General features: G+C 32.3%; 3 protein-coding genes across 3 annotated transcripts; 1 reads left to right on the top strand and 2 right to left on the bottom strand.

The window, feature by feature from the left end:
* Window positions 1-318: 318 nt before the first annotated feature.
* On the top strand, window positions 319-2969 carry LOC108818886 (deSI-like protein At4g17486). The gene is made up of 5 exons (XM_018591836.2): window positions 319-571; window positions 1686-1745; window positions 1840-2097; window positions 2174-2461; window positions 2542-2969. Exons 2-5 carry the CDS (start codon window positions 1709-1711, stop codon window positions 2805-2807), a joined length of 849 nt encoding a protein of 282 aa, XP_018447338.2. The 5' UTR covers window positions 319-571; window positions 1686-1708; the 3' UTR covers window positions 2808-2969.
* A 53-nt stretch (window positions 2970-3022) lies between these two features.
* On the bottom strand, window positions 3023-3949 carry LOC108818887 (peroxisomal membrane protein 11A). The gene has a single exon (XM_018591837.2). It carries the CDS (start codon window positions 3878-3880, stop codon window positions 3083-3085), a length of 798 nt encoding a protein of 265 aa, XP_018447339.2. The 5' UTR covers window positions 3881-3949; the 3' UTR covers window positions 3023-3082.
* A 1544-nt stretch (window positions 3950-5493) lies between these two features.
* On the bottom strand, window positions 5494-6770 carry LOC108821592 (putative F-box protein At1g47790). Its single transcript, XM_018594596.2, has one exon. The coding sequence runs from the start codon at window positions 6729-6731 to the stop codon at window positions 5565-5567; it is 1167 nt and encodes a 388-aa protein (XP_018450098.1). The 5' UTR covers window positions 6732-6770; the 3' UTR covers window positions 5494-5564.
* Window positions 6771-9150: the final 2380 nt, after the last annotated feature.

Raw genomic sequence — 9150 nt, forward strand, 5'->3', positions numbered from 1 at the left:
TATATATATAAATTTTTCTAAAAAAATATTAATTTTTTATTGCATTGATTTGTCTCAGATTTTGAAGTAGTCCAAGTTGAGACATCAAAAGTTATTAATTTATTAAAATTATTAATTAATCGAATATTAATTTATAGAGGTTGTAATAAGCGTATTTAGTCTACATGACGTTTTTATGTGTTCTCTAGATGTTTGTATATGTGAAGAGTTATATACGTTTACACCAAATGTAAATACAGCGTTTTAATGCCAAAACGCAATTTTAACCATTAAAGCGTTTTTGGTAGAAGAGGAGATAAAACAAGAACCAAACAAACATGCACAGAAAAGAAAGAGACAAAGACACGGGAAGGGAGAGAACGAAAGGATTCGGTCCCTTTTTCTCCTTTCTCTCTCTCTCTTTCTTGCTCTCATCTTCTTCTTGTGAAATTAAACTCAAAACTTAAAGTCTCAAAGAAGAAAGATAAAAAAACATCTTCAAAACTTTCAGTCTCAGGTTGTTCACAGAGTTAATGCCGAGTCTTACTTCTTTGCGCCGTTACGCGTAATGGTCAATCTACATTCCAATTCCGTAAGTTCCCTGAAACCATTCTCTGTTAAAAGTTCTTTTCCGTTCTGAAAAAAAATGAATTTCGAATACATTATCCGGTTTATGAGAACCGCTTTTGAATTTCTCTAATTCTTAGTACATTCCCGTTGCCCCCAATAGTTGTAAGATCTTAGTCTTTCTTTGCTTTCCTTAAAGCTATGTTTTCCTTACAGATCTGGAACGCTAAACCCTAGAACAGACCATTAATGTTTTTTTCTTTTCTGAATTGACCGTGCAAAATGGGTCAGTTTTGATTTGTAATAATAACTTCCACAAATACTTCCGTTTTGGTAAATTAAGTTTCACTAATTAATGCTACACTTTTCAAAATTTGCCAAATCTGGAGAATGAAATGGTTATTTCAAAACTTTGAGACTCTTACATCAAATCTGATTGAGGTGATGCTGTTTAAGTTAGGTTCAGTTGGAGTCATTTGCTTTTCTTTTTTCTGTAGACTCAAAATTAGTTGGAATGAGTTGTTGAAGCTTTGACTTGTCTCCTAAGCTCTTTACTAATCTATCTGTATCATCTTCTTCTGTCTACTCTCCTTTTTATTTAACACAAGACCCACCTACATCTTTTGGTCTTCATGATTGCTCCTAACATGGTAGCAACTCTTTGTATAACAAGACTTTATATTATAAACACTAATCCTTGCCCACTTTTTTCTTTTTTGATCTACATATATTGTGGAAAGTAACATAGGGAGTTTAGATTCTTAATTTCTTTTTAATGTATACCAACACTTTTCTAGGCTACCAAATCCTTTAGTATCACAAAACCAGATATTCAGGTGACCCAGTCTTTTTCATATTAAGATGAAAAAATGTGACCAATCTTGTTTATTTAAATATGCATGATGTATTATATTATACGCTCAAGTCTTGTTTAATTGATTGAAGCCGGCTAAGAAGGATCGATGTTGACTTTTAAATGAGCTGTTGTTGTTGTGTGTTTCAGCCAACTAGGAAAGATTATAAAATAGTTCTTTCTTTCCAATTTCGGTCTGTTACGTTTTATGAAAACATAATGTGGCACAGAGATCCTTGTTTGTGCACCTTTCAAAATACGTTATTGATTGATGCTTTACGTACAGGATAACCTCTACTGAGGCTTCCAATGTTGAAGGGAGAGGCAGAGGCTAAGCAGAAGAAAGGTAAAGTCTTTTTTATTTGAAATGCATCTGATTAATTAGTTCTACTTTTCTTCTTCTTCATAGCGAGTCTAATATTTGAACTTTGGATGATCAGGTTGGTCAGAGTCGCTGCTAGAGTTTCGGTCAGGGTTTGGTGAAAAGATGAAACTCGCGTCAAAGAAACGTTGGAAATCTCTTGCACCTCTTAATCTGAAAAGCAAGTCAGTTGCACGGTTTTGCTTCTTTTCGAAGTTGAAGTCAAGCAACCACGGCCCAGACAGAGCACCGGTCTACCTCAATGTTTATGACTTGACTCCTATTAACGGATATATCTATTGGGCAGGCCTCGGTATATTTCACTCTGGTGTAGAAGGTAATCTTTAGGGCATTGTGTTAGTTTTTTCTTGATAGTGTTACTTCTATCTAACTCTGAACGTTTGGATGCACAGTTCATGGAGTAGAATATGCTTTTGGTGCACATGATTACGCAAGCAGTGGTGTTTTCGAGGTTGAACCAAGGCAATGCCCGGGCTTCAAATTCAAGAAGTCGATATTCATTGGAACCACGAACTTAAACCCGGCGCAAGTGAGAGAGTTCATGGAAGAGACGGCTTGCAATTACTACGGGAATATGTATCACCTGATTGCTAAGAACTGCAACCATTTCTGCCACGACGTTTGCTACAAACTAACCGGCAAAAAGATCCCGAAATGGGTGAACCGGCTTGCGCAAATAGGTAAAAACAAACATTCGCTGCATTTTCATGTTGTGTCAGATGATTGAACTAACAACAAGTTCTGGCTTTTTTTGCTGTAGGTTCTGTGTGTAGCTGCATACTCCCCGAGTCACTCAAGATCACAGGGGTTAGTCATGATGATCAAGACGGGCGAAGAATCACAGAGGAAGAAAGCGAAACGAGATGTCTTACAACAAGCTCGTTCAGCTGCTTGTCTTCCATCTCCATGAGACAAAAACAGCTTTCAACATCGTCTTTACTGATACAATCACCTCTCAGAGGATGCCTACCTCCATGGCAACTCAAACGATCAAAATCTGACACCAGTTCCTTGAAAGGAAGGTAGACAAAAACACATTCCGACATTTCTCCTCTTCTCCGTCTTTGTAAGAGAGTTAGATTTAACAAACCCATTTGTCTTTCTTTCCGTTTGTATTTTTCTTCTCAACATTTGAAAACACATTTCTACTTAACAGCGAATCAAAACATGAGAGACCTTAGGGCACCATTATTGCTAAGTCCTTGTGGTTGGTCTATATATGTATATGTATATATTATATATGCATATATAATTATGGATTAAGGATTTTACGGAAACCGAAACCGAAAGTTCATCGGTTCTTATGAGTACTGACAAGAGACCCAGTTCTTATGAGTACTGATAATAGCTGAAAACAAACCTGCCGATGCAATCAAACTCGGAGATGATAACACTCCCTTACCATCCCTAACATCTGTAACCGCCATCAATCCGTCAGCAAGATCTTGAAGAATAGATAACACCTTTAACGTTTTCTTCTCCTTGAGCTTCCTCATCTTCTCCTCTTCACCATCACAAGCGATCCCTCTCGTTGCACAGATCTCGATCGTCGAAGCGAGACAAGCTTCCTCTCCCTTAATCTCCCTCAAATCCCTAACTTTCAACGAAACGCTCCCAACGTATCCGACAAGCTCCGCCCACGCGCTGACCCTCTGCAACCACTTCGCGCCGTCGATGAGCCCCGATTTCGATAGCCAGACGAACTGCTCGACGAAGTAGTACACTCCTTCGCCTCCGTAGGCGAGTATTGGAATCACGAGGTCGCGGTTCGAGTTGTGGTATCGAGAGGCTCTGAGGGAGTTGATGTCTTGTACGAATTTGCCGAGGCGGAAGGCTTTGCGGCTGACTCCGAGGTTTGATTCGAAGGATTTGAGACGGTTGGTTTGTGGGATGAGGGATGATGCGAGGAGGAGCTTGGTTGTGTAACGGGAGATTTTTAAGAGCTTGTCTACGCCATCTCTTTTGGCGAGGTATGTTTCGAGGTGGTTTAGGAAGTCTCTTGGTTTGGGATTTGTCATTTTCTCTGGAGGTTTTGCATCCATTGGAGACGAACGAGAATTTGGTGAATTTTTGGTTAGAAGAAGTGGGGAGGAGAACATGGGCTGGGCAATTGAATTTTGTTTCTTTTTTTGAAAAATACCCAAACAAGATTTAAAAGTTGGTATTTTGGGCATTGGCTACTACTAAAACCCCAACTAATATACAAAAGATCTGAAACTTTTAGTGTTTTCAACAGTTATGTTTTGGAAGCTTTTAGAGTGTCTATATTCAACAATGCTCCAATAATAATCTCATTCTGTAGGATTAGAACTAAGGTAATACTTCAAAGCAATGGAAAGGTATAGACGTCTCTGAAATTCAAGAAATCCAATGCCTTAGCCCTTAAGAGATTAACCACTACGGGGTTCTTTTCCCATAGCATTTTGTTTTATGTGACTTGAAGGGACAAGCAATCCAACAGTTCAACCGTCTACACAATCTGGAGTTGACAACACAAAACCCACCTATCCAAAGTCCACATGACCCAAGGATCCACTCGATCAGAAGAACACAACCGAAGGTCCATCAACTCAAAGGTCCACACGATCAAAATTTCACTGATCCATCGGTTCCCGCGACTGTAATGTAAACACAATCCATAGATCCACTGACCTTTATAATTAGACCACAGTCTAACTTTTCTGGATCAGTTTAATGAATATGGAGTTCGATGTAAAAAGAAAAAGAAAAAAATGAACGCCAGAGAGAACCCCATATTCTTAAGGCTGCTGAATTTTTACACATACTTATGCAGACTAGATAACTCAATGTCTCAAAGAGTGAAGCATAGATATCTCAGTGTCTTAAAGAGTGTAACTAGATATTCCACCGATTTATGTAACATATCAAATCCTAGTAAAAATTTTTTTATTCACCATGGTTACAAAATCTTTGTATGGCACGTATATATATATGAATATGTCTTGTATTTATGTAAATGTCTAAATATATCAATGTCTTCCTAATTTTTAACAAGATAGATGAAACTTTGGAAAGGAAATCACGGCTTAAAATGCGAAGACCAATAAATTAGAATTTGAAGTTGAAACATAACGAAAATAACTAAAAGATATACGAGCTGAAGTGTTACAAAAAGAAAAAAGATCTACGAGCTGAAAGCCTGAAACATAGGTAGAAGGAAAGTAATCCCAGAGCAACCAAAAGGTCAGACATGTGTCTGCCTGCAAAGCAAGGTGTCTTAACAATATGTAAGTTCATATCTTAAGAGAATCTTCTAGAGGCGTGAGGTAATACATTTCTAGAGCAATTTCTTTGATTTTTAGTATAGTATGGGTTTACAAATGTAAGTATTCCTACTTTGCCTTTATATTTCTTAGGCATTAAATATTAGAAGTTACTTAAAATGAGTTCGCAACAAATCCTTGTCACATTAACGAAAAATACATCGACAGGCCGAAAGAACTCCCTTATATAATCAGAAAGGCAGAGTTCTATAGATATTTTCTAAGCTGGATAGTTATTATATCTTATCCATCTTTTATATATGCTTGGAGCTAATAATGAGGGATAGAGTGTTATGTTTTGCGTCATGTTCATATCTTAAACTTCAAATATGTGGGTAATATATATTCACATTAAGAAACTCAATTATTACTTTTGAATTAAATAGTACCCGCAAATTGGTAATGAACAAGGATAGAATTGAAGCAAGGAATATGAAAACTTGATGACAATATCATAACAAAAATTCAAAAACAAAGCCAACAAAAAAGCAATAAATTGTTACAAAGAAATTTGACTCTCGGTATGATTTAGGAAAATATGGAGAGGAGACATAAATAGTCCTTCACCTTCATTATTGAGCCAAGATTCGTCTTTTGAGATTCCTTTAAATTCAAATCTTCTAAAGCTGTTTCTCGCTGGATCACAAAATAGAATATATGATGAGTTGTTAAATAGGGATGCTACATAAACAAGCTCCCCAGCATTGGTGAAACCTTTTAAGTGCAAAGATCTTTCAGTAATCACATCACGACTTAAATGAGAAAGAAATTCATGCTTCGACCACTTGTTTTTCTCAGCATCCTCCAAAATCAACAATCTTCTAGGATTTGTATCATCAACAAAAGATAACCTTCCTTCATAATTTAGCAGCAAATTCTTTCTAGCCTCCAATGGAAATGGTATCATATGGAATTTTTCAGATCTGACATCAAAACTCATTATAACCCAAAGACGAGTGTGATAAATATAGGCTTTATAGTATATAACACCCTTGATACATCGCCCAGTAGTATTAAAAGAAGAACGATGCTTTTGGTTAGTTTTGACCGTTCTCCATGATTCTTGAGGTGATCCCAAAGTTAAGACTCGACACACATCAGAAGTTCTATTACAAGGAATGCACATTACTTTGTGTTTACCTTCTGTTGGATCATATCCTAAGAAAACTGTTATATCAATCCAGCTCTTTCTAGGCTTGGGTAAGGTTAGAAACTCTTTCTTGCTAGGGTTCCACACTACCGGTTTTAGTGATTCCTGAAAACAGATCAAGCCGTGGACAGATTCCGTAGGACGGAAACCATCATCATCTTCTGGGAATTTCATATGATAACTACTTTTAGGCTGAGAAGAAGAGAAAGACTTGTTCGAACTCTTATGAAGAGTTTCCTGTGTATGTTGAGGAATCGAGGAAACAAACATATTGTCATCTTTTCTGACGCAAAGTAGAAGACTTGGCCGTGGGGACCGAGTTTCGAACAAGTCGATGAAATATGGATCGGTCGTTATTGATGACCAAAGTTTTGACACACAACGGAACCTCGCAACAGATTTCTCAGGCAGCCTTAAAAGTATCTCTGAGGTTAGATCGATAGGAAAGGAAGGAGTTGATCTCGATTCTTGTCTTCCTTTGTAGTCTTTTCTCTTTTTCTTTTCTTTTCGCTCCATCTTTGGTAAAACCCTAGTTTAGGCTGCGTCATATTTTTTTTTTTTTTTTGGAAATAATATAGAGCGTCATATGCTCTATGGTTTTTTCTCGTTACTAATGCTAATGCTAAAAGTATGCAAATATTACATTCTTTATATATTAATAGAAAAACATTTAAAAAATTAGAACATGTGGTTTTTACTAATTAGAAAAGTACCCTGCTGAGTTATCAGATAATTAGCATAGCAATTAGTTTGACATAACAGCTTCATATTCAATTGAAAATCAATTTTGCTCCAAAATCTAGATAGTGATTTCACTAGAAATTATATTAAAACTAGATATGGATCCGTGCGTTGCACGGATTTTATTTGATGTTTTAATTTCATGAATATATAAAAAGATTAAAAAAAATTCACATTAGTTCTTGGATTTTTCAGTATATATTGATGATTTATTTTATTAATAATAATATGTTTTCTTTTATTAATTTTAATTAATATTTCTATTTAAATAATCACAGTATTTTATAGTATATATATATATATATTTTAACAAATACTTCACTTTTAATTATTTTTCAAATAATATTAGTTGTAGACTATTATTTGAATAGAACAATTACTATTAAATAAATTTTAAATTTTAAATTTAGTTTTACTATTAAATAAATTTCAAATATTATTTTCAAAATTCATTGTTTGATTTTTAGTAGATATATTTTTAATCATGACATATTCTAACACATGTCACAATATTAAAAGAAAAGTTACTATCGAATAATCTTTTACAATTTTATTTTGTTTAAGATTTTAAAATACTATTAAACTAGGTGATTTTCCCGTGCTCATGCACGGATATAAATATTTATAAAAATAAATATACTATAGTAATTGATCGCTATATATTTTAACTTTTAAATTAATTTATAATTTTATGCATAATTTATATTAATAATATTACAATATTTTAATTAGAAATATGATTTTAGATATGTTATATCTATTCGATTTTTTTACAGTTGATTTAGTTATCATTTAAGTATATTGGATTACATTTATTTCTCTGAATTCAACTATAATATTTTTTATTCTAAATATATTAAAATTTTGATTGATTTTCTTATTTGCATTTATGTTGGTTGTTGTCTACCTTAATTTTAATATAATCTATTATTTTAGATATAAAGTTGATTAGTCGAATCCCTCATATTGTGAGTATATTGAGTTACATATATTCTTTCAAATTCAAACTGAAATATAATTATTTTTATGGTTTACGTGGTCGGACTAATAGAACTAAATATCCAGGTTCCATTTAGCAAAACTCCAATTGATAATTAATATATAATATACAATAATTAAAATATTATATATATTGAGTTACATACATAAGTAACTGATACTTTGATAAAAAAAGTAACTGATACATTTTTGGAAGTTCATGAACACATATCAATATTTACAATAATTAAAATATTTTATAAATTCTAAAAGTTATTAGATTTATTGAAAGGTAAACTAAAAGTGAGAAGTCATATTTACTTTTGTATTTTAATTATGGTTATATTAAACTCCACAAACATAAAAACATAAAATTTAAAAGCAAATTTAATATTAAAAACATATAATTGTAATAATGAAAATATAATATATCTACCTCGTTAAAGTATATAGTGTTATGTTATTTAAAATATTTTATAATTATTTGATCAAAAGATGTTTATTGTTAAAATGAGTTTTTTAATATCTCTTAAGAATAAGCTAAATAAAAATTTATAGATATTTTTGCAGGTAACTGAAAGATATTATAGTCAACTAAATATATGAAAATAAATAAAAATTTCAATAATACTAATTATAAACTATTTTTAGTAAATTAAAACCTATATCAGTTTATGTTACTTAATTGTTTTATGTAATCATCTAAGAATTAGATAGATATATCAAAATATTTCTATTACTTTGAAAATATATATATTGTTTGAAAATTTGTTTTAAAATAAATAATATTTCTTTTTCTAATATCAAGATTATCTTTCTGAATTTGTTTTTATGAAATCACATTATATAAAAATATATATATTTTCATCTAAGACAATAGATATAAAGCAAGTATTTTATTACTTCAAAAGTATATTTTATGTTATTTAAAAATACTTTTAAAATAGAATATTACTATTTTGTGAAATTTCCTTTTTAATGAAATCATATTATATATACATATATATATTTTCGATTTTTAAAATTTTATAAATGTTTCCTTTTTAATATATATGTTTATGGAAAATTTTAAAAAGGAAACTAATTAAAAAAACAATAATAGTATTTAAATGTAATATTTTTAATTCATTAAGGGTATCAATGTAATCAACCATCGTGAAATTAACGTGAGCGCGACACATATGAAACTGACTTCTCAAATAATATTATAGAGATT

The sequence above is a fragment of the Raphanus sativus genome, chromosome 8 (assembly GCF_000801105.2).
Source record: "Raphanus sativus cultivar WK10039 chromosome 8, ASM80110v3, whole genome shotgun sequence".
Taxonomy (NCBI): Eukaryota; Viridiplantae; Streptophyta; class Magnoliopsida; order Brassicales; family Brassicaceae; genus Raphanus; species Raphanus sativus.

Bases quoted from the DNA above. Each gene is read 5' to 3' on its own strand.
- LOC108818886 (XM_018591836.2), top strand. From the start codon at position 1,709: ATGTTGAAGGGAGAGGCAGAGGCTAAGCAGAAGAAAG. The intron at 2,098-2,173 runs GTAATCTTTAGG...TTGGATGCACAG, and splicing joins ATTTCACTCTGGTGTAGAAG to TTCATGGAGTAGAATATGCT. The intron at 2,462-2,541 runs GTAAAAACAAAC...TTTTTGCTGTAG, and splicing joins GAACCGGCTTGCGCAAATAG to GTTCTGTGTGTAGCTGCATA.
- LOC108821592 (XM_018594596.2), bottom strand. From the start codon at position 6,731: ATGGAGCGAAAAGAAAAGAAAAAGAGAAAAGACTACAAAGGAAGACAA.
- LOC108818887 (XM_018591837.2), bottom strand. From the start codon at position 3,880: ATGTTCTCCTCCCCACTTCTTCTAACCAAAAATTCACCAAATTCTCGT.